The sequence below is a fragment of the Artemia franciscana genome, chromosome 16 (genome assembly GCF_032884065.1).
Source record: "Artemia franciscana chromosome 16, ASM3288406v1, whole genome shotgun sequence".
Classification (NCBI taxonomy): Eukaryota; Metazoa; Arthropoda; class Branchiopoda; order Anostraca; family Artemiidae; genus Artemia; species Artemia franciscana.
Window position 1 is genome coordinate 1,966,659 of NC_088878.1, and position 26,159 is coordinate 1,992,817.

The 26,159-nt window shown below is 34.7% G+C and overlaps 2 protein-coding genes across 2 annotated transcripts; one reads left to right on the top strand and one right to left on the bottom strand.

Moving 5' to 3' along the window:
• Positions 1-722: 722 nt before the first annotated feature.
• Positions 723-3,782, bottom strand: LOC136036840 (mucin-2-like). Its single transcript, XM_065719173.1, has one exon. It carries the CDS (start codon positions 3,780-3,782, stop codon positions 924-926), a length of 2,859 nt encoding a protein of 952 aa, XP_065575245.1. The 3' UTR covers positions 723-923.
• Positions 3,783-25,466: 21,684 nt separating this feature from the next.
• LOC136036839 (transmembrane emp24 domain-containing protein 2-like) lies at positions 25,467-25,925 on the top strand. The gene has a single exon (XM_065719172.1). It carries the CDS (start codon positions 25,467-25,469, stop codon positions 25,923-25,925), a length of 459 nt encoding a protein of 152 aa, XP_065575244.1.
• Positions 25,926-26,159: the final 234 nt, after the last annotated feature.

Here is a 26,159-nt window from a genome sequence, read left to right on the forward strand (position 1 = left end):
AATTTAGCCTTTTTGGAAATGATATTTGACTCAGCGACTATATATTCACTATGCTGACAGTAGCCGAAAACAAGGTATTTGGAATCTCCGTCACTCTCAGTTGTAACTTTCATTATTCATGATGGCAAGAGAGGATATCCTGCAAAGTGGACTAAAACCAAGTCGAACTTCCTCAACTTTGGCATTTTAAGGTGGCAAAAAATAAACCGCAAAAAGTATGAAGTGAATAAAAAAACTTCACTGGCAAGAGAAGTAAAGGAAACATTGGAGGCTGTACCTTGTCCCCGCAATTTAAGAGGCAAGCCCGGAGGGATCCACGGCTCTTGCAAACAACTCTCTCACACCTCTTCTGCTTATATTTCTTCTACCAACTTTATCGTAGCGTAACTGCTTATATTCTCCCAAAGGTCACTCCTTCAAAACATATAGCTATAAAGTCTGAAAACAAACTTTTAATTTAATACTGAACCCGTATTAAAAGTTCTTTAAATGTCACTTAATTTAATTCCAGAGTACAATCTTTTAATCCTCAAAATTAATAATATTTCTTAATCTCTTACTGTACTCAATTTTACTAGTCTCGCAATCCAATTAGGCTCAGAGTTAAATTGACTTTAGGTCCAACAGTTCAAAGACTAAATCAAAACTCAAAACGGGATGTGAATTGAGAGAAAATAATACCAAAAAATCAACAAAATATAGAATTTAATCACAAGTTTTGTGCTCCCATTTTTTAATATTTCGACCTGTCTAAGATCAATCTCTAGGAAAACATCTCTAAACATTGTCTAAGAAGGAGATGAAAGTTTGTAGGTGTCTGTGATTCTAACTTCTTACTAAAGTGTTCGAAATTTTGAACAGCTGTGTATAATCCAAAATTGAACAGTAGATAATTTGGAATATTGTGTTGCTGCCAAACACATTCAAATAGGAAATTTAGGCAACATTAGATTATTATTTATGCTTTTGAAGCTCCAATCTAACATGAAATAGAAAATAAAAGAATTAACACTTATAATAAATGAAATATAAAAGAAAATTATATGACAACCATAATATTTTCGTGTTTCTTTGAACATTGATCGATATATCCTGTAGTCATTAATTGATTTAAATGCTTTTCCGAGTTTAAACTCGAAGCTGTCCAAGTGGTGTTTGTTATCAAATATTTGAAAGCACCCACCCAATTCTTGAAGGAATTTCAAAGCACTCTGTATGTCATGTCGAGTTATGCTTATTTTTGATAAAAATTCAGGATCATATGTGCCTAAAATATCTTTATCAAGATAATTTTGAAAAGCGTCTAGTTCTGCTGAGCTAATACACTTGTTAAAGATTGTTTCGTTTTCTGTAGGATTAACTTTCTTGTCTTTGGAAGGTGTAGTAGTAGTTTTAGTAGTAGATGTACCAGTAGGTATACTAGTCTGTGCAGCAGTCAGTGTTGTCGGTCTAGCAGTTGTGGCAGTGGGTATTGTATTTGATACAGTAGTAGATGAAGTAGTAGGTATGCTAGAAGGTGCAGTCGGTGTCTTAAGTGTAGTAGTCAGTTTAGTTGTAGGTGTGGTTGTAAATATGGTAGTAGGTTTGATAATATGTGGGTTAGTAGTTTTGGCAGTCGGTTTAGTAGTAGATACATTGTTGAATGCCGTAGTTGGTGTAGTACCTGGTTTAGGTTCGGTAGTAGATGTAGACTTTGTAGTAGCAAGCATGGTAGTAGGTGTTGTAACATGTATAGGAGTAGGTATGGTGGTAGGTGTGGCAATAGTCGTTGTAGTGGTAGGTGTATTCAATGTAGTAGTAAGCATGGTAGTATGTATGGTAAGACGTGTGGTAGTAGATATGGTAGCAGAGGTGGTGGTTGTTGTTGTAGTGGAATGCTTAGTAGCCGCTCTAGTCGGGGTAGAAGCTGTAGAAGCATTGTTGGATACAAAATTAAGTGTGGTAGTTGGTGTAGCTATGGTAGTAGGTGTAGTCGATGTAGTAGTAAGGACAGTCATAGCCGTTTTAATAGACGTGGTGGCAGGTTTGGTGGTAGTGAGTGTAGTGGTTGCTGTGGTAGTAGTGGTCGTGGTAGTAGCAGTTGTATTAGTCGGTGCAATTATAGAAGTATTTGCCGGTGTAGTTGGTGTAGTAGCTCTTGTAGTAGGTGTGGTCGTAGTTACAGTATTAGATGCAGTAGCGGGTTTAATAGTGGGTGTAATAGTTGATGTGGTAATATGTCTGGTAAGTTTGGTAGTCACTTTAATAGGTATGCTAGAAGGTGCAGTCGGTGTGTTAAGTGTAGTAGTCAGTATAGTTGTAGGTGTTGTTGTAAATATGGTAGTAGGTGAGGTAATGTGTGGGTTACTAGTTTTGGCAGTCGGTTTAGTAGTAAATACAATGTTGAATACCGTAGTTGGTGTTGTACCTGGCTTAGGTTCGGTAGTAGATGTAGACGTTGTAGTAGCATGCATGGTAGTGGGTGTTGTAACATATATAGGAATAGATATGGTGGTAGGTTTGGCAATAGTCGTTGTAGCGGTAGGTGGATTCAATGTAGTTGTAAGCATGGTAGTATGTCTGGTAAGATGTGTGGTAGTATATATGGTATTAGAGGTGGTGGTTGTTGTTGTAGTGGAAGGCTTAGTAGCCGGTCTAATCGGGGTAGAAGCTGTAGAAGCAGTGTGGGATGCAACATTAAGTGTGGTAGTTGCTGTAGCTGTGGTAGTAGGTGTAGTCGATATGGTAGTAAGGACAGTCATAGCCGTTTTAATAGACGTGGTGGCAAGTTTGGTGGTACTGAGTGCAGTGGTTGCTGTGGTAGTAGTGGTAGTAGCAGTTGTATTAGTCGGTGCAATTGTAGAAGTAGTTGTCGGTTTAGTTGGTGTATTAGCTCTTGTTGGTGTATTAGCTCTTGTTGGTGTATTAGCTCTATTAGGTGTGGTCGTAATTATAGTATTAGATGCAGTAGCGGGTTTAGTAGTCGGTGTAATAGTTGATGTGGTAATATGTGTGGTAAGTTTGGTAGTCAGTTTAATAGGTATAATAGAAGATGCAGTCGGTTTGTTAAGTGTAGTAGTCAGTTTAGTTTTAGGTGTGATTGTAAATATGGTAGTAGGTGTGGTAATGTGTGGGTTAGTAGTTTTGGTAGTCGGTTTAGTACTAGATACAATGTTGAATACCGTAGTTGGTGTTATACCTGGTTTAGGTTCGGTGGTAAGTGTAGACGTTGTAGTAGCTAGAATGGTAGTAGGTGTTGTAACATATATGGGATTAGATTTGGTGGTAGGTGTGGCAATAGTCGTTGTAGTGGTAAGTGTATTCAATGTAGTAGTAAGCAAGGTAGTAGCTCTTGTAGTAGGTGTGGTTGTAGTGACAGTATTAGATGCAGTAGTGGGTTTAGTAGTCTGTGTAATAGTTGATGTGGTAATATGTTTGGTAAGTTTGGTAGTCTGTTTAATAGTAGATATAGCATTAGGTGTAGTAGTAAATGGAGTAGAAGGGGTAGTTAAAGTCCTAGCAGTTGTTGCAGTGGGTTTAGTAGATTTAATAGTAGGTGTAGTCTTTGAAATAGCAGAAAATGCGGTAGTAGGTGTGGTAATAGACGTGGTAGTAGGCGTACTAGAAGACATAGTCGTCAATGTAGTCGGTTTAGTTGGTGTGGCATTGGGTATGGTAGTAAATACAGTAGTAGATGTAGTAGTCGTTGTACTAATCGGTAGGGTAGTATGTTTAGTAGTAAATTTTGTTGTCTTCCTATTAGTTTTCTGGTTTTTTCTGCTAAGACTTTCTAAATCCTTCATATTGCATAAATTTTGTTCACTGTCAGGAAGGTTGTAACCTATGAGCAGTTGACATGCCACGCGACGGGGGGGGGAGGGTTTTTACAGTCTTTTTTAGTTTGTAGAACACAACTTTTGGTGCAGGAAACGATTGAACACCTTCCCACTTCAGTTTTTCCTTCAATATTCTTATGTTCAGATACCCAGAAATGATAAGTATTATATTTTGTTAATAATTTCACTCCTTTTAATTGTTTCCGGAACTCATAGAGACCATTAAGGGATTCGATATTTACTGCAGCCGGAAGTCCTGGATCTTTTACATTTTGTAGCGTACACCAAGTTTCAGCATCTCACTAAAGTCAACCGTGCAAAACCTGTTTTTTTTGCATAAGACTATTATTGATAGCAAGGAATGATCTAAGGTTATTTTAACTAGATCGTAATTATTGATTTATTTAATGATGGCGAGCGTCAGCAAAAAGGATTTTGAGGACTTTAAAGTTAGCATGAATGCCAAGCTGATGAAACTTGATAAACTTGATATAATTTTAGCAAACCAAAACGAATTGTCACTAAAGTTTGTGAGTTTCAAAGCTGATATTGAAGTCATAAAATCGGATGGAAAGAACGTGGCAATAGGATTCGTGAAGTTGAAAGTCAATTGAATGCTCATAAAGCTTCTTGTGAATTACTTTCGAAAGAACTATTGCTAATTGACTTAAAAAGCAGAAAAAGAACCTCATCATTCATGGTCTACGAAACGAAAAGGCTAACCAAACCCTGAAATCTAACGTGAAATCATGGATCAGTGATACTTTGGGAATTTCTAGCCCTATTACAATTGACAATTTGTATAGACTGGGGTCTAAAACAAGCAATAACATTACCACTAGGCGTGGCTCATCGAAAACTGAGACGTTAAAACCAGTTTTTCTTTCCCTTAGCAACGACAAAGATGTGCAATTAATTATGCGTAATGTGGGGAAGCTTAAAGGGTCCGGAGGTCGCGTTGTGTCTGATCTTCCTCCCAAACTTAACGATATCAGGAACAACCTCCTTGCTAAGGCTAAAGGTCTGCGCGAAGCTGGAAAATGGGAGTCCTCCAGGATCAAACAAAAGGGAGCAGATCTATGGTTAGAAGTATGTCACCTGAACTCTGATAAGTGGATAAAATACGATGACCAACATGAAGCTTAATAGTTATTATGTAACTCCAGTGAAGATTATAATTATTATTTAAAATGTCTATTATTCCTTTTAAGTGACAACAGTTGAAAGTTCTTCTTTTTTCTTTTCTTTTTTTGATGGGGTTTTGTCGAGATAAGTGATGATTTTTGCTGTTAGTATGGGTTATATTTTAATTTGTAGGGAGATATGTATGTGTATGTGTATATATGGGTATATATATATATGTGTGTATGTATATGTATATATATATATATATATATATATATATATATATATATATATATATATATATATATATATATATATATATATATATATATATATATATATGTTTCTTTTTTTCTTGTCGTCATCATGGTTTGTTTAAAATTTAAATACGATCTAGCCGTAATAATCATGGTCCTTTTTTTGTCTTTTGTTGTCTTCTTTTTCTTTTTCTTTCATTATTTTCGAGTTCTCACAGGTTCAGTTGTTTTTGCTACTTTAAGACTCAGACGGTATGCATTTTGCGAAAGTTTCTGCTAGTTCGGATCACAATTCTGATTTTGCACATTGGCTGATAATTGCATTGGGGATAGACTGAGATACCTTGAGTCTAACCCTTTTGATTTTTCCATATTCCAGAGCCATGATAAATTTTCAGGAAATAAGATAAATGACAGTGGGCTAATTAACTTTCCAAATTGTAAATATAAATTACCTTCCGAAGTTTCTGATCTTCCCAGTACCGGTGTTGTGAGAACAGGATTTTTAAATTGTAGGGGTTTTTTGGTTCACAGGATGATCTTATTGATGTAGTTCATAAATTATCTTGTCATATCGTTGGATTCTGTGAGACTTTTCTTACAGAAATGACTCCTCAGGTTGTTTTTCCTGGATATCAATTTATTTTTAAAAACCGATTGACTAGGCGCCAAGGTGGTTTAGCAGTAATAGTTAAAGAAGGTATATCTTTTCGACGCATTGCAAATCTGGAAGGTTCTCATGAGGAAATACTTTTTAAAATAATGGTGACTGAAATTAGTCTTGGAAAAAAGATGTTTTTTGCGTAGCATACCGACCGCCTTCTTCTCCAGTCAAATCTTTCCTCTCTAAACTCCATGATTTTTTGCATCAACCCCGTTTTCAAAATAAAGATGTAATCCTTTCCGGAGATTTCAATATTGACCTTCTAGAAGCTTCAAATGAATCTTCTGTTGAGTTATTGTCTTCTTGCTTTTCTGCGTGTCTGCTTCCTACTTGCCTGATACCTACAAGAATTTCACCTAGTTCTGCTTCTCTCATTGATAATATTTTTACATCTTTACCTATTCAAGCAAATTTTGGTGTTTTAAGTGATATATTGGATCATTTCCTGCTGGTTTCAGATTTAGCTTTTACTTATAAAATACCACAGGTAAGTAAGGAACGTCAAGGACGGTTAATAAATAAAATAACATTAAAGCACCTGAATGAAAGCCTTGGACTATTGGATTGGCAGGAGGTAATATCCACGGAGAATACAGATATGGCAACTGATAATTTTCTAAGAAATTTCAATTGCTGCCTTGATTCTAGTTGCCCATTTGTTACGATTACAATTTGCAGAGAAAAATTTCCTATAAGGCCATGGATAACGTCTGAAATTTTGATATCAGTTAAGAAAAAAAATCAGTTATTTAAAAAGCAGTTAAAGATTCCAACTGATTATAATATTCAAAATTTTAGAATTTTCAAAAATAAATTAACCACAATGATTTGTTTGTCGAAACAATTGTATTATAAAAAGTCTTTCGAAGAAGCTCAAAATTCTCCTCGCAAAACGTGGTCTTCAATTAATTATTTTATAAAAAAAGAAAGTAAGTCTAATTTTCCTGAAGTTATTAGTTTAGAAGATGGTTCGACTACTAATAAATCGGAGAAAGTGGCTGATATTTTGAATACTCATTTTGCTAAAATAGGATAGAAAATTGTTTCATCAGTAATGAACCAGTTTGATTCACGTAGTAATAAACACTTTTCTTCATAGCTTCCATCTCCTCAAAGTAATTCAATTTTTCTCGGGCCTACTTCTCATTCTGAAATAACAAAAATAGTGTGTGAGCTAAATCCAGGTAATTCAGCGGGAATTGACGGGTCTAGTTCTAAAATTGTTAAAGAAATACTGTCTGCAATAATATTACCATTACAGCATATAAATAATCTTTCATTTAAAACTGGAGTTTTCCCATCTGCTTTTAAAGAAGTGAGGATAGTTCCGCTTCACAAAGGTGACTCTCCTGAAAATCCATCAAATTACTGCCCTATTTCTATTTTGTCAGCATTTTCTAAAATACTTGAGAAGGCAATTTATAAGAGGTTTTATGACTTTCTTAAATCGTCTAATTTCTTCACAAATTTCCAGTTTGGTTTCCGGTCTGGACACAACACTGAACATGCTATCGTTGCTTTCATCCAATGTATTCATGAATGCTTAGAGAGAGGTGAAATTCCAGCAACAATATATTTAGATTTTAAAAAAGCATTTGATACAATATCCCATTGTATTCTTTTTAGTAAATTGGATAAGTGTGGTGTGCGTGGACCGGCGTTGGATCTAGTTAAATCTTATCTTGATAAGAGAAAGCAACGATTAGATGGAGGCAATTTCCTCTCTTCACCTGTATATCAGTCTTCGAAGGTTGGGGTACCTCAGGGCTCTGTCCTAGTTCCTCTCCTTTTTTTAATTTATATAAATGACTTTCATCGCGCTTTTACATCCCCGTGTCTCAACGCAAATTTTGCTGATGATACGGCAGTTTCAATTTCTGAAAAGAATGACGAGGACTTGGAGACAAAACTGAATACTGCAATTTCTAATGTTCTTGATTGGTGTTCTTCAAATTTTGTTGCTTTGAATGTATCAAAAACAAATTTCATAACTTACGACAGAAAGTCAAATTTCTGCCCTCATATTACCCGAGTTACTTCTTCAAAGTATCTATTATCAATATCTCGGGTGAAAATGACAAAGTACCTTGGACTTGTGATTGACGAAAGCTTATCTTTTAAAACAAACATTCAAAATCTACGATTAAAGATTTCAAGGTATGTTGGTTTAATGCGAAGGTTAAAGCTTTGTTTGCCCTACTTTGCTTTACGAAGTATTTATTTTGCTCTGATTCAGACTAATATTAATTATTGTTCTCTAGTATATTTATCTACATTTAAAAGCCATATTAAACCAATACAGATTTTACAAAATAAAGCCCTAAGAATCCTTAAACTTTTTATTCCATCACCTATTGAACTTCCAAATAAGTCTTCTACTGCATCTTTATATACTTATCTAGATATACTTCCAGTCTCTCAACAATTTACTTTTGGAGCAATTCTTTTCAAAATCAAGTATAACATTAAGAAATTACCGCCATATTACCTTCATCAAAGTTTGTTCTCCCAATCACAAGATTTACATAATTATAACACTCGACAAAAAAAGGAAATCTACATTGACAAGCATAATACTGAGAGATCTAAATTGGCTCCATTTGTGTCAATAGCTCGGTGCTGGGATGCTCACAAGGCTCTTATTGATAAATTTTCCTCTATCTATTTAATAAAAATGAAACTTAAATTTCATTTAGTTCAGGATTATTTTCAATTAATTAAGTATCTTTTTAGTAAGGCAAAGTTTTTGTATGGTTCGTTGCTCTGGGTGATTACGGGCCTCTCAGCTATCTTCCAGTATTAATTTATATTTAATAATATTACATTCTTAATTTCTTCAACAGTATTGAATGATCCTGAGCTAGCTAGTACTTTCATACTATTGTTGTGTTATTGTATTTTTGCCGTCATGTTTATCTTTGTATTGTAGTGTGTTATTATTTTATTCTTTGTCTAGGCCTAGTTTTTCGAGCTTGTCTCCCCATGGGCCTATGTCATATATCTATCTATATATATAAAAATAAGTTGTCTGTCTGTGGATCTGTGGATCAGGTGACGTCATGTTTCTGTGTCGGCTGACGTCATGAAATTAGTTGTCAGGTGACGTCATGTTTCTGTGTCGGCTGACGTCATGAAATTAGTTGTTGTCATTTTTGCTTTGACGGTGACGTCATTCAAGTTATATAAGACATATGTTCACGTAGAAATCTATTAATGTTTAAGTTTACAATGACTGATGAAGATGCTCAAAGAGTCTACGCCAAAAAACTTGCTGCAGATAGTTCCTCGGCACGCTTTCTTTTCTGACTTTCTCTATCAGCAGCAAGTTTTTTGGCATAGACTCTTTGAGCATCTTCATCAGTCATTGTAAACTTAAACATTAATAGATTTCTACGTGAACATATGTCTTATATAACTTGAATGACGTCACCGTCAAAGCAAAAATGACGGCAACTAATTTCATGACTTAATTTCAGAACTTAATTTCTGTTTTGACTGACGTCATGAAATTAGTTGTCGTCATTTTTGTTATGACGATGCTTAGTATATTGTAAAACACATTAATTTGGTTAATAATATACCATTTAAAACACCAAAATGAACATGCTGGAGTAGTCACTCGGTGAGAGAGGGTGAGAGAGGGATATAAATGACGACCGGGACACCGGGACACAAGGAATATAAATGACGCCCGGGACACTCAAAGAGAAATCAGAGACTGGGACACCGGGACACAGGGAATATAAATGACGACCGGGACACAGGGACATAACTACAAAGGGGACGCCGGGGTGCACAGGGGGATATATAAATGACGATGGCGACTCAGGGAATGGTCGATTAGCAATCACCATCAACAAAGCTCAAGGGCAATCATTAGAATCATGAGGTATAGATCTGAATACGGATTGTTTTCCCATTGACCATTATATGTTGCATGTTCAAGAGTCGGTAAACCTGACAATCTATTTATATGCACAGACAATGGGACAGCAAAGAATGTTGTGTATTCGCAAGTTTTACGTAGTTAAAAACATATATATATATATATATATATATATATATATATATATATATATATATCTATATTCACAGGTGGGACATAGGGACACAAATACAATGGCGCGTAACTAATATGGCGCGTAACGACTTACGCGCGCGGGGGGGCTTGGGGGGGGGCGCGAAGCACCCCCACCAACTAGGTGTTGGGGTGGCGCGAAGCGCCACCCCAACAGCTAGTATATATATATATATATATATATATATATATATATATATATATATATATATATATATATATATATATATATATATATATATATATATATATATATATATATATATATATATAAATATATATATATACATGTATGTGCGATTAATAGATAAATGAACTTGAACTTGAACAAAAACAATACAGTTTTTTTTCTTGTTCTTCTACAATATATTTTATTGGCCTGGTTAAAATATTTTCACCATTTAAATATTTGTTACAATAGTTTGCATTGTCATCATAAAAAGTAGCAAATACCACATTCATAGAAATCAGGTTAAATAATAATATTAATTTCATATGCTATTAATTTATTAGATAATAAGTATTTAATATAAAGATAACTATAAAATTATGTGACGAGTTTATTGAATCAAAAGAAAGAAAATGATTCATTATTTTTATTCAGACAACATAATTTTTTGGCAGTTTTCATAATAATCTGCACGATTTGGAACTGAAAAAATAAATGAAATCTATCTTGAATATTTTCTTCTAATAAAATATATCAAAACGGTATTGAAATAACGTTAACATGTTGCAACTGAGAAACGACAGTTCTTTCAACATCGGGAGAAATTCTGCAACGTGCATTCAATTCAGCACTGATGAAGTACAGTTGCAAAAATTTGTAATGCTCACCTGAGAATGGTAGAAGTGAACAAGCTCTATGATTAATCACCCATTTCCTTTGAAAGCAGGCAGTAAATGACCTTGATATTTGATTTGGGCACCAAACAACGTCATTTGGAAACATGTTTATATTTCCTGACGTTTGAAAAAAAAACGCTTCTATTCAGACGTATATTCAGTAAGTAAAGTCTTCAATGGCTCTGGTGGTGCAGCCAGTTGAGGAAGTTTAACTTGTCTTGAGGCGCAACACATTCCCCCTTGTTTTGCCCTTAAATTTCAAGGCTTTGCAATAGGGACAAATTTCAGACATAGGTCCAATTTGAAAATTTCGATTCAATCTATAATCATCGGATGGACAGCAGCTGAATGTCAGGTGGCTATACACTCGTTGCTCCTGTGAAACATTAACACGCCTTCTTTTGGTATTTTCACTTTGAGCTGCAAGCCTGGTTTCGTGTTGCTATGGTGATTCCTCGACACGATTTTGTTGACGTAAATTGGAAGTTCCTAATCTGGCCCTTTCTCATAATTAAATAAAAAAAATCAAGTTTTTTGAAATGGAAGTAAGGAGCGACACTAAGACTTAAAACGAACAGAAATTACTCCGTATATGAAAGGGTATCTCCGTATATCTCTTTTGTTGTGGCTTTTCCTCATCGACACCCCGCTCTTTACGCTAAAGTTTTTTGTTGTTTTCAAAAGTAGAGTTGCGAGAAACAATCAAACTTTAGCGCAAGGAGCGACGTGTTGAGGAGGAAAAGTCCCTTTCATATACGGAGTTATTTCTGTTCGTTTTAAGTTTTAATGTAGCTCCTTAGTTTCATTTCAAAAAACTTGTTTTTTATTCAATTTCTGAAAGTTTTTAGAATTAATGCGTGTCTGACTTTGGCTCTCCGTACATATATTATTAAAATGAAATTTGCATATTAACACTTTTTTGGCTAAATGGCTTTCTTTTAGATTTGATCAGACGATTTTGCGAAATAAGGGGTGGGGAAGGAGGCCTAGTTGCCCTCCAATTTTTTGGTTACTTCAAAAGGCAACTAGAACTTTTAATTTTTAACGAACGTTTCTATTAGTAAAAAATATACGTAACTTAAGAATTAACTTACGTAACAAATTTCTATATTCACTTATTTTTGATTATATATGTGAGGGGGTTTGTCCCATCGTTAGTACCTTGCTCTTCAAACTAAATCTTGTTTTGTCCCAATTCTTTGAGAATGACCCCTGAATCAGAAAGGCCGTAGAATAAATAGTTGAAATTACTAAAAATAATTTAGCGTAAAGAGCAAAGTATTTATCTCCTCCTAAATACCTCGCTCTTTATGCTAAAGTATTTTTAGAACCCCTCATATACGTAATAATCTCTGTTCGTATGAGTTTTAATGCTTCTCCTTACTTTCAATTGAAAAAACTTTTTCATGTTTATATTTTCATTGTTTCTTTTAGTAATGCTAGAAAATCCTGCACCTTTTTCATTGTATTTCTCTTCCCCCATGAAATTTTCCTCCAAGGAAAGACCCTCCCATTTAGCCCGCTCCCATGAACCCCACACCCAAACCAAAAAATCCCCCTGAAAACGTCGGTACACTTCCCAATAACCATTACTGTATGTAGAAATTGGTCAAAGTTTGTAACTTTCATCCTCTCCCCCAGGGACTGTGGGGGGTAAGTTATCCCCAAAGACATAGTTATTATGGTTTTCGACTATGCGAAACAAAATGACTATCTCAAAATTTTGATCCGTTGACTTTGGGAAAAAATGAGCGTGGGCAGCCTAGGTGCCCTCCAATTTTTTGGTCACTTAAAGAAGGCACTAGAAATTTTCATTTCCGTTATAATGAGCCCTCTTGCAACACTCTAGGACCACTTGGTCAATACGATGACCCCTGGAAAAAACAAACAAACAAACAAACAAGCACCCGTGATTTGTCTTCTGGTGAAGAATCTGAAATCCCACATTTTTGTAGATTGGAACTTTAAATTTTTTGTAGGGTTCTCTGATAAGCTGAATGCGATGGTGTGTTTTTCGTTAAGATCCTTTGACTTTTAGGGGGTGTTTCAACCTATTTTACAAAATAAGGGAAATATTCTCAGGCTCATAACTCTTGATGACAGGCTCATAACTTCTTGAAGACTAAATTTGATGAAATTTAAATATTTAAAATCAGTATAAAAATCCAATTCCTTTGATATATCTTTTAGCAAAGAAATTTCGTTTTTTAGAGTTTTGTTGATTATTGAGCCAGGTCGCTCCTTACTACAGTTCCTTACCATGAACTGTTTGATTTAATAAGAGCCTCAATTTTCGCTTTTTCAAATTACTGAAATGAAAGCTTCCTTATATTGCAATATATTTTATTTTAATTTTCATGAAATCTGATTTTATTGTAATTTAAATATTGCAATTTTAATATAGTGTAATTTAATGAAATTCTTATGAATTTTTTTCTTATTTTGTTTTGAGTTTCTTTTTGTATTTCTGTGTTTTTTTTTTTTGGGGGGGGGGGGGGTTTCTGGTGTTTTTATATGACGCCATTATAGGTATCATATGACGTCATTATAAGTATATAATTCTTTGTATATGACGTCATTATAAGTATAGAAGGGGGCAATGCAAAAAGAAATTTCAGTATAAATCCTACAATGGCAGAAGTAACAGCCGAGGAAGCTGCTCAAAGAGTAAATTCAAAGAGAGATTTTAGTATAAATCTTACAATGGTAGAAGTAACAGCCGAGGAAGCGGCTCAAAGAGTTAATGCCAAAAGGCTTGCGGCTAAAAGAGAAAGCAAGAAAAGAAAGCGTGCCAAAAAACACAAGAACAACGTGAAAACAGGCTTAGGTATCAAAGAGAAATTACCAAAAAAAAATCGTGTCGAGGAATCAAAGGAACAACGTGAAAACAGGCTCGCGGTTCAAAGAGATAATACCAAGAGAAAGCGTGCCGACGAATCACAAGAACAACGAAAAAACAGGTTTGCGTCTCAAAGAGAAATTGCTAAGAAAATCATGTCGAGGAAACAGAAGAACAACGTGAAAACAGGCTTGCGGCTCAAAGAGATAATGCCAAAAGAAAGCGTGCCGAGGAATCACATTTTTCCTCGGCACAACCATGGTCAAGGGAGAATTCTTTATACTCAAATTCAATTTAAAATGATCTAACAAAATATTTTACTAAATCGATTTATAATAGTAAGGAACCAGCTACGAAAAGGCCTTTGAGACAGGCTGCTAAAAAGTCAAGGTTGGCTCTGAGAAATTGCATTTAATCACTTTCTTTTCTTTAGTTTGAATGAGCTTATATTCTCACTTCTTTCTTTTTGTCAGTCCTGGTTGAACTTCGTTGAAGTAAGGATGCTAGGGCTGTTTAAAATAAGTTTTAAATAGTACTATTTAGTTTTAATTCTCACAACTTAATGTAAGTTTGTTTATATATACATATTTTATCTCTTGTTTTCGTATTGTACTGAAGACGGCCCTTGGACATACGGCCGAAATATTCACATAACTGATTTCCACTGTCTTGAAAAGATTTTCCCTATTGTTTTTACTTTGTATTTGTTTGAAAGTTGATATGTGACATACAGACCTACAATATCCCCCCTACAAAATGCATGACCGAATGCCTCGTTCATTTCCCCTTAGAAAATTTCAAAATAGGATTATTTCAAAAAGGCTTTAAAGTTAAATTCCTTATTCCGTGAGAAAGTGCTTTTAGGTACGGTTTCGATTTATTTTTTGTTCTTGTTACAGCAAACAAAAGTGTCCCCTTTTGAACTAGCCCATAAGAATCGAATTTCTACAAAAAGAAATCAACTAGTTTATTTGACCCTAACAAACTGAATGAGAAAATAATTGTTAATTCTAAAAAGGGACAAGTCAGTAGGAGCGAGAAATACTAGTTATTGTGAAAGGTGAATAGCTCTTTTGGTGGAGGTCAAATCACATACTATTGTTAAGAAATACCAGTTGGATTGCAAAACTACAATACCTCTTTTAGAGGAGTACGAACTGCACAAATAAGACAGGATTTAAAAAATCCTATCTTCATATAATAAGGTTTGGTGGCAAGATGGGAAGTTAGTTCTATACTGGCGTCGATGCAATATAGTCAAATACAATCTTATGTTGGATTTATCTTCTCTAAAGTTGTATGCGAGTACTGAAATAAAATTATTGTTTACTAGTCATCTTTGTTTATGAATCCAGGCACCCGGTACAGTTCCTATGGCCTTAGGTGCGCTCTCAAGGGAATCTACACAATTTAGGAGACCCGAACATCACTAAGATGATTTTGTCTCGCAGATCATTGAGGATGTCACCAAAGTCCTCCCATTCTAATATCTCAACTATTAAGTTCCCATGAAATAATTTTGATTTGAAGATCACTTATATTATAGCGACTCCCAAGACTCAAGAAAAACTCCCAGCAACATTCATAAAAATGAACCCCCGAGAACATAACATATAAATAACCCCTGTAACTCGTTGAAATAGGTCTGAACAAAATAAATGTTGTCGAGGACCATCGACTTGATCAACGGAAGCCATAATTCCTGACTCCATCTTTGATATTATTTTTAAACAAGAAATCAGTGGTGAGAGCAAAATTTAGAAACATTGAAGAAAATTGCCTCTTGTTGACTACTAAGAGGTTTAGATGACAAATTTTTAATGGCAGAACCCAGACAAAAGCGAGGATAAATATCATTCGAATCCTCATGTTTCTCAATCTAAAGTTTATTAAACTTGTAGGCCGGTCAAACCTTTGACAGATGAAAATCATGATGAAAAGATTTAACGCCAGTTTCCTTAATTTTCATAAAACTGTCTGATGGAAGGTTTTACCTTAAAAGGTCTTCGAAATTATTTAAGTCATTGGACACCTCAAAACGCCCCTGTTTTTGCTCAAAAGACACGCGATTTAAAGTTATGAGGCTTAATTTGTTATAAATTTAAAGAAGTGGTTAAGAGTTGCGTATACAAATGACTTATGAAAGTTTTTAAGCCAAATTGACCAATAATGGCAAAACACACTATAAAAATAGATGAAACTCAATAAAAATGCTATAAACGAGACTGTGGCCAATAGAGCGAAAAGATGAAAAACTAAAATAACGTGTATAAATAATGGAGCAGTATCATCTTGCAATACAGGGTTGGATAGACACACATCATCTTGTTTCTCTTGCTGCATTTCTTGAAAGCCGAGATTTGAAATAAAAATCCGTATCAATACAAACCCAATGCATTTGAATATTCCTCAAGGTCAATTGTCCTATATAGTCAACTTCTAAACCCAGAATAGGCCACTTTAATTCATCGCCTCGGAATAAGAGACCGGGTTCAAGCGCCATTCAGATAAAAAGACGAAGCTTAAATTAAACTTCTTCGGAATGCTAATTTGAGAGCTTTGAGACCAAAAGCTAAAGCAGGTGTTCAAGGCCATAAGAACTCCAACAGGTTCCTAACTAGGAATCTGAACTCTAAGCTCTTTGTTTAACTATTCTAAATTTAACTGCATAAACAAATATTGGAAACCCATTTTGAGCCTTAATTAACTAAAAATGAAAATTTGACTTTTGCTTTTGCAATCTAAAATATTCAATTATTTTATTAAATAACAAAAATAAGGGGCAGTTATATTAGAAAAAAGCCATCCCCGAATAGTTACCGAATTCTCAATATTTGGTTTTCAATATTTTCAACTCACTCTTTTTAGATTTTAAAACAGAAAAATTAGCCTATTCATGTCTCATTCTGTTACTCGTATTAACTCGTATTAACTTGTTATTAACTCGTATTCCTTGTGAAACTCTATGACAACATAGCACCCAGGGCTCCGTCGAACAACCGAATATGATAGTGGATTGTATAATAAATGTTGCTATACATGGCTGATGAAAATTTTAGGCTGAGGAAGGTTTGATTATAAAAATGTTTGATTTCTCAGAGGAAAGCTACCGATATATGCTATTACTTTAGCAAAAATATACACAATTCACAAGATGTGATTCCATTTTTTGGCTAAAAGGGATCATTCTGCTTTAACTAAAAAATATAATCTGTAAAAATATCATTTTCGCTTTTATACTGCTGAATATAAACCAAATCTGCTTTCCACTTATCATTGACACTATGAACGTAAAAATGTCTTGTTTTAAATGTATGATACGCTAGATGGTGTAAAGAACACCTATTTTGACTTTGTAACACTTCTTTGATTTTAGTTTTGATTCAGTCAACCGTATGTAAAAGGCAATAAAATTGCTCAAGCTTGACTATTTTTTTAATATTTAGAATTTTCCTTAATCTAATCAGCTGTTAATAAATGGCTGAAATTGCAGATGTAATTAAAAGTCGTTTACAACATAAATCCAAATTTGTCAAGATAAAAAATAAACTATCGCGTTACACAATTAAAGAATTGCGGTCATTTACCAAAGATCAAAATTTAAAGATTATTGGCCAAAATTTGAAATAATCAATACAATCAATAATCTTCTTAACAATAAAATATCAATTTACATTCACCATATTCAATGGTCATGAAATGTAAAAAGCAAAAGACAAAAATCAGTATCAATAAAATATTAAACTTGAATTAAAAGTAAATTTAGAAAATGAAATAAAATAGGATTAAAATTATTTCCGATTTAAAGCTTCAATTTAATAGCGTACAAAATAAAGATGCTATTCAATCTAAAAAAAATGTCTAAAATCAAAACGCATTTCAGTGCTGGAAATTATGATGAAGCGAAGTATTTTGTAAAAGTAATTGTAAAATTATTTTGATAATCAAATAGAAATCAATGAAAAGGATGCTGGTAAAAAAAAAACAATCCATTCGAGATGAAAACTTGTAGAGAGAGTTTGAAAAAAGAACGGAATATTTTTATTTCAAATTTATTTATAAATAAATTAAAATATGCGAGAAGCTTAACATGTTCCAGCGTATATATTTAAATATGAAACTGATTCTAGAAAATTTCCTGTCAGTTAATATCTCAAGGAACGCAAATGGAGCTAAATATTTAAAGATTAGAAAAGTCGAATAAATTATAGAAATTTTTGTAGATTTCAATTGACAATATGCGTAACATTTTATTCTCAGAAGGATAATGAAGAAGTTGAACCTATAAATAATCACACCTATTCCTAGAATTACAATAATACGAGCAATATCGAACAAAGCTGTCTAAATAGTAATCACTGGAATATACACACATTACTCCTTGATAATACACCCAGATCAAGCTTAAAATTTAAAAAAGTTCATGGAATTGACTATCGAATGACAAGATTACAAATTTATGAAGGAAATACTAATAAAAAACTACCTGAATATGTAAACAATAAAAAAGCTTTAATGAACATGAGAAATAATAATTATGAATGCTTTTTTGGTCAATCTTACATTTAAAAAAGAACTCTAACCGAACTGATTACTCTAAAGAACAAAATGATATTAAAAGGAGTCATTATTTAGATGATCATGCACCACATACTTATCTCTAAAAATGACAGTATAATACAACTTTATTTTAATCACATTCCTTAAGAAAAATTTAGAAGTAAAAATTTCCCATACCAAAAACCGAACTCGGTCCAATTCGATAAAAGTCAGTCATCCTCACCGCTAGACGATAATAAGTAATTATAGCTTACTAGCTGTTGGGGTGGCGCTTCGCGCCACCCCAACACCTAGTTGGTGGGGCGCTTCGCGCCCCCCCCAAGCCCCCCCGCACGCATATGTCGTTACGCACCATATTAGTTACTCGCCATTGTAGTTGTGTCCCTGTGTCCCACCTGTGAATATACATAGATTTATATTTGTGTTTCAAACTACGTAAAACTTGCAAATATACAACATTCTTGGCTTTCCCATTGTCTCTGCATATACTAAGCCTTATGTTCTAGCAATGACGTCATATGCAAACGCTCTTTTTACAAACAAACAAACATGCATACACACAACTCGTTTTTATATAGATAGATAGATAGATAGATACAATACAAATTAACTGTGTAAAACTTACGAATATACAACATTCTTCGCTGTCAAATTGTCGCTACATATAAATAGATGGTCAGGTTTACCGACCCTCGAACGTGCAACGTACAATTGTCCTTAGGAAAAATAATCAGTATTAAGATCTATACCACATTTTTCTAATGATTGACCTTGAGCTTTGTTAATGGTGATTGCAAATGCTAATCGAATCGGGGATTGTAATCTTTTAAATTGAAAAGGCAGATCCGTTGGAATCATGGGAATGCGAGGAATAAGAACAGCCTCACCCTCAAAAGGCCCTGTCAAGATTGTTGCCTCTATTAGGTTTTCCATTGTTTTTTTTACGGCAAGTCGCGTGCCATTGCAAAACTTGGTGGGTTGATATTTCTTAAAAGTATTATTGGTACGCCTATTTTTAGTTGTAGCACGTGTGGTGGAAACCCTGAAAGATCCACAGAATTTAAAAATTCAGATGGATAATTAACCGCTTCATTTGGTTCCAAAACTGTGTCGACTGACTTGTAAAGGACTGCCTGGTCTCGAATCTTGGTCAAAACAATATTGTTGATTTCGTGGACGTCTATATTTTTGGGTGCAAGAATCGCTCTTTCACTTAGCCATTTATTATTTTTATAATTGTTTAGAATATTCGGAAATACTTTTTCAATCAATTCATTTTTGGACGTCACTAAATTACAGAAATAAGCAGGTAGTTGTATACGTCCTGAAATTAAGTCTACTGGGAGCTTTCCGTTTCCAATTGCCAGCAATTGATCTGAAAATGTTTGACCAGAGTCATCGTTTTGCAATCGGACACGCATATTTGTAGCTAATTTTAATGTTTTTACGTTTGCCCATAAATTAGAATTTTTCAGGCAAGCATTCATTTCGTCTGCAGGGGTTGATCTCGGTATTATAGGTAATGTTTGCCTGAAATCTCCCGCAAGCAATATTAATGTGCTGCCAAAGGGTTTCAACTTCCCTCGCAAATCTTTCAAGCATTGTTCCAGAGCCTCGAGCGATTTTTTGTGTGCCATTGTGCACTCATCCCAAATAAAAAGTTTGCATTGCTGCAATACTTTACCCATCCCAGATGATTTGGAAATATTGCACGTGGGAGTTTCTGTAGAATGCAAATTCAGAGGCAATTTCAAAGTGGAATGAGCAGTTATTCCACCAGGCAGCAATGTTGCGGCTATTCCGGACGACGCAATCGCCAACTCTATTTCATTTTTTGATCGAATTGATGCCAGAATCAGTTTTATCACAAATGTTTTACCAGTACCTCCTGGCGCATCTAAAAAGAAAATTTCTCCAACGTTGTTATCGACACAATGCATTATCGTATCATAAATATCTTTTTGTTCCGACGTTAACTTGGAAATGTTATTTTGTACATACGACAATAGATCACTCGTACTGTATCTTTGTTCACGATCCAATTCTACACTTGTCGAAACAGCAGCGATACGGTTAGGTGAAGGCATTCCCAAATCCTGAAGAGGTTTGTTTGTCATAAGTACGCACAAATCTTCTATAATAGCTAAACTGTGGAAATAAATTTCTGATGTAAAATCAAAAGTCAAATCTGACGTCTCTAACTGTTTTCGATGGAATATATCTTCGGACATTTTTGACTTATATTTTTCTATAACTCTGTAGGAGCTAATGGAGAGCAAGTTGTTAAAATGATGCCAAACAATGCACAAATTTGACTTGGATTTGACGTTTCGCACGCGTCTTTGATGCAGTTATCCCAGTGTTGGTCATTCTCCAATAAATTCAGAGCTTGGCATGCACTACGGTAAATGTCATGTATAGTACCATTTACAAGTTCTCAAATACTCAAAGGATATCGGACCGGATATATTCACCAAAAGCAGGCGTAGAAAGAAGCATTCATGTTGATTTGGGTGAACGGTGTAGAGTCTTCCTATCGTGGTATCTTTGAAGATGGTAGGTTGGCCGTCGACTGACTTACCCTGTTTTCGACGTTCAAATACTTTATTTTTAGTATTCCACGTGTAATACGAAGGCACTTCAGTATACAGCAGTTTTTTTGCAAAAGAATCATTTCTGCAAAGCGAAAAGAAAGCGGTTAACTTTGTATCTGGTGGATTCAGGACTCTTTGTTGCACGTTGGTTTCCAAGACATAAACACGTTGACCATTCTGTAAATGTACCGCTAAGTGAACAACAGATGGACTACGTTCATGTATCGGAAATGAAAGAATTCGCCAAACAGCTTCATTACTGCTTATGTATCTTCCAGCCTGATATTGTACGGTTTCGTCGATATCTTTGATTTCAGGCTGTAAGCCAAAAACTGCCATGTCACCGACATTTTCATCAGGTATTTCAGCGGAAATCACATCATCAATTTCGTTCGAAGTAATTTTTTTATGTAACCAGATTAGTATATGTGCGTGTGGCAAACCTCGTTTTTGCCATTCCACTGAGTACATCCAGCATCGCACTGACCCAAACAAGTTTTACGATGTAGTTTATCAGTGATTTCAACTTTTGCCGGAAGACACAGGCCGTAATGTCATGTCTATGAACTGCCTATTGTCCTTGAAGTAAAAGCTGCTGTATCTCGTCCCAAGATTGATTACATGTAAATGTAATAAATAAATCTGGACGATCATAGAGACGAAAATACCCAATAGCATCCTGAGCATATTCATGCATATGACGGGGACTGCCAGCATATGACGAAGGTAAAATTGTTAATCTTCCCACGTTTGTGGTATTACCGTCATTTACAAGTGCATCTCGCGAAAATGAATTTATTATTCAGAGCGGAGCTAGGTCTGATTCAGGCGGATATATAGCAAATGTTCTGATCCAATTTTAGCATACATATCAACGACGTATTGGTGAAACAATTCACGGCATTTTTAAATATAATTTTCTTCATCCTGCCGAATCATTAGTCTATAGGAATAATAATGCATTGCACTGCATTTCTTATTCATTTCTTTGTTAGTGGCTGGATTCATCAATTTAATATTAAAGTGATAGCCGTCGGCTCCATCCCAAAAAATGATAGGATATTGCAGGGCATCGTAGCATCGATGAGTTTCAGCAATTCTTAACAACTGAGCGTTTCGCTTATGAAGAATAATATCTCGAGATAAAAACTGATCACCGACCACAACGATTGCCACTTCGTCGATAGTTGGAGCATTGTATCTACGCACATGTTGGCCAGGAGGCGTTTTTTCAGCGGAAATAACAATTTTATGCGTATCAGTAGGCATCAAATCGATGGCTGTTTTGAACAGACTCACTAAATTATTATTTTTGTGGAAAAGATGTAGCAATTGGGAAACGATTGTCCTTTCAAGTTTGGGAGAAATTTCGCAACGTGCATTCAATTCAGAATTTCTATCGCTGATGAAGTACAATTGTAAAAATTTATGATTCTCAAATCAGAATGGTAGAAGGGAGGCTCTATGATAAATTTGCCCTTTTACTTTAAAAGTAGACATAAATTGATCTGGATTTTCGATTTGGGCTCCAAACGACGTCATTTGGAAACATGAGTTATATTTTCTGATTTTTGACAAAAAACGCTTAGATTCTGACGTAGTTCCAGTAAGGAAAGTCTTCAATGGCTCTGGTGGTGCAGCCAATAGAGGAAGTTTAACTTTTTCTGAGGCGCAACACATTCCCATTGTTTCACCATTGAATTTCAAGGCCTTGCAATAGGGACAAATTTTAAACATAGTCCCGATTGAACACATCTACTCAAGCTATAATCATCGACTGGGCTGTACCTGAATGTCAGGCGATAACTTTCAGGTTGCTCTGATTCCTCGGCACGCTTTCTTTTCTTACTTTCTCTATCAGCAGCAAGCCTGATTTCTTGCTGTTCTTGTGATTCCTCGGCACGCCTTCTTTTTTCACTTTCTCTTTTAACAGCAAATCTGGTTTCATGTTGCTCTGGTAGTTCCTCGGCATGCCTTCTTTTTTCACTTTCTCTTTTAGCAGCAAGTCTGGTTTCGTGCTGCTCTGGTAGTTCCTCGGCACGCTTTCTGTTCTTTCTTTCTCTATCAGCCTCAAGCCGGTTTCCTTGCTGTTCTTTTGATTCCTCGGCACGCTTTCTTTTCTTACTTTCTCTATCAGCCTCAAGCCTGTTTCTTCGCTGTTCTTTTGATTCCTCGGCACGCTTACTTTTCTTACTTTCTCTATAAGCAGCAAGTTTTTTGGCATAGACTCTTTGAGCATCTTCCTCGGCTGTTGCCAGTGTAAGTTCATCAGTCATTTAAAAGTTAAACATTAATAGATTTCTACGTTAACACATGTCTTAAATATCTTTAATGACGTCACCGTCATAACAAAAATGACGACAACTAGCTTCATGACGTCAGTCAACACACAAACATGACGTCACCCAACAGACAGACACATCCACAGACAACATATTTTTATATATATAAGATAATGGAATAGCCATTATAAGTAAGAATATCCCATAATAGAAATTGAAGTCAGGCCAACTGGATAAACGTCAGCCATCTTCACCGCTAGACTATATAGAATATATTAAAATATTTGATTAATGAATTTTATGTTAAAGTTATAATGAAGAACAAACTTTTGAAAACTAATTAAGAACGAAATGTGATTCAGGAAACTGATTTATTTAAAAAGTTTTCATAAATAACAAAAATAATTTAAAAAAACGAGGTTGTTTCTTTAAGGAAAACCTTATTTTTCAATTACTTTGTAGTAGCAAATGTTATTCATATATAATTGCCTTTTAAAACCAAACTTTTTTTTGGCTCGAATCCTAAAATTGTTATTTCTATAACGGTGTGTTTTATTTCTGTAGAAAATATCAGTTTTTTTTTATTTTATTTCTCAATTTAGGATACCTAAAGTTATTATATAAAGTGCAAAAATTTTTATGATGCCTGAGCAGTAATTTTAATTTGAATCAGAAAAAACTTGAACATTTTAAGATTAGTTGGCACTAATTTGGGTTGACTTTTGAGTTTTATGAAGGCGAATTTTTAGATATTGATTTCAAAATATACAGTCCAGATGGCAACCTGGCTTATGAAGGTGACAGGGAATTCAATGGGAAGTTTGCTTTTGCTGCAGATAAGAAAGACATTTACAGATATTGTTTTTCGAACAAAATGTCAACAATTACAACAAAGAATATCATGTTTTCAGTTGATGGGGGGGGGGGGTGAAAATGCAGCATATGAAAAAGGGGAAGATTGAGAAGGTGAGAAGAAACTAGAGACAATGCTAAAGGAACTGGCTTCATTTTTAACAAACGTCAAAAAAGAGCAAGATTATATAGAGATACAAGAGAGACTCCATATTGCAATCAATGAAGGAACGAATAACTCCGTAGTTCTCTGGGCTGCTTTTGAGTCGATCGTTCTGATTCCTATTACAGTGGGATCAAAACGATTCACTGTCATGTGGATCGTTCTGATCCACATGACAGTGGATAGTCATGTTAAAAAAAATCTAAGATTTTCTTAAATTAATTCATTTAAGTAAGTGAGAAAAGTTGTGTGATCTGAGTGTTGACCTAGGAACTTTTTGCTATTTGTTGAGTTAAAAAGTGATCTCCAGTTTTATATTTCTAATAACTGTTGGTGAAGATTTGATCACATTTTTCAAAGATAAGTCTTTTTTGAGAATTATTTGCGTAAACATCTTATTTTTGGATATAACCTATTAATACAGTAATTTTAAGGTTGTGTGATTTCCCTATGGGCATTTATTGAAACTCCATTCATTATCGGACTATTTTCATTTGTTGCCTAATTGATGGTTTTCGATATTTGATTGCGAATTCCCCCGGCACTTGGTGATTTATCAAGTAAAGAGATTTTCATAAAAGGGCCTACTAACTTGAATATATTTCAATTTTAATAATAAGCGAGCAGAAGAGGGGAGTTTTTCGTTTTCAAGGCCGTTCTACCTGCAGGGGCTGGTTTTTCTCGTCGACGAGTGCTTCGTCAATATACCTCCTCGTCCTGTAGCCCAATAAAGGAGACTGACAGTCCTTTGGCTTGAATAACAAGAAAATAATTATTTGCTGTAAAATCAATAAAAGTGCATGTAACCACGATGTTCTGCATCGAGGGCATGTTTTTTTTCTTTCAGTTTCTTTTTCACTCAGAGAGCTGGGCGCTGGAAAATGGCTTTGTAATAACTTTTCTTAAAGACAATTACTACATCTAGTCATTTTTGTAATCAAAAAATGAAAAATTTAAGCAGAATAAGTTTTTACGAAAAGCTGAATTTCATATGTAAAAGCTTGATGAATGATAATCATAATCGTAGATTGTAACTGTATGTGACGTTATATACACATTGATTTTCTTTTTCAAGATATTTTTCTTTTATTTTAATTTTTAGTTTAGGATCGCTAAAGATACTATTTAAACTGCAAAAATGTTTATGGTTTCTGAGCTTTAATTTTAATTTTTAGTTACAACTAGAAAAATACCTGAAAACTCTTCAATTAGTTTTGATTTTTTTTAATATTTTAAAATTTCATAATCCTTTGGTATAGTCTTAAATAAATTCAAAAATAAGCCTAAATAAGAATGATTCTTAAAATTTTAGCAGTTACTCTGCTGTTTTCAAGAGCTTATTCTTATATTGTAACTATTGATGCCCATGGAGAAGAGAGTTTTTTGAAAAAATGCAAGCTGGCGCTAAAATGGGGTTGACTTTTGAAGTTACTGAAGGTGGATTTTTAGACGTTGATGTCAAAATATACAGTCCAGATGGCAACCTGGCTTATGAAGGTGACAGGGAATCAAATGGGAAGGTCACTTTTGCTGCAGATAAGGAAGGCATTTACAGATACTGTTTTTCTAACAAAATGTCAACATTGACACCAAAGATCGTCATGTTTCTAATAGATGTGGGTGAAAGGCCAGCATATGCAAAAGAGGAAGATGGAGAGGATGAAAACAAACTAGAGACAATGATAAAAGAATTGGCTTCATCTTTGACAAGCGTCAAAAAAGAGCAAGATTATCTAGAGATAAGACAGCGAGTCCATCATGCAATCAATGAAGGAGCCAATCACCGTGTAGTTCTTTGGGCTGCTTTTGAGTTTATTGTTCTGATTGCTGTGACAGTGGGCCAAGTCTAATATCTAAAAAAAAGTTTCTTTTGAAGTGAGAAGAGTTGTATGATCTAAACGTTTACTTACCCACTCCCAGCACGGGGAGGTAGTGACGAAAAATAACGATGCAGGACTCATCCGAGGCCCTGTGATTGGAATGAGTACACTTTAAATCGTTTAACGAGGATTTTTAAAAATTCACCTTTAAAACCAAAATAAAAGAATATTTTTTTACCAAGACAACCAACTTCATAATGACAT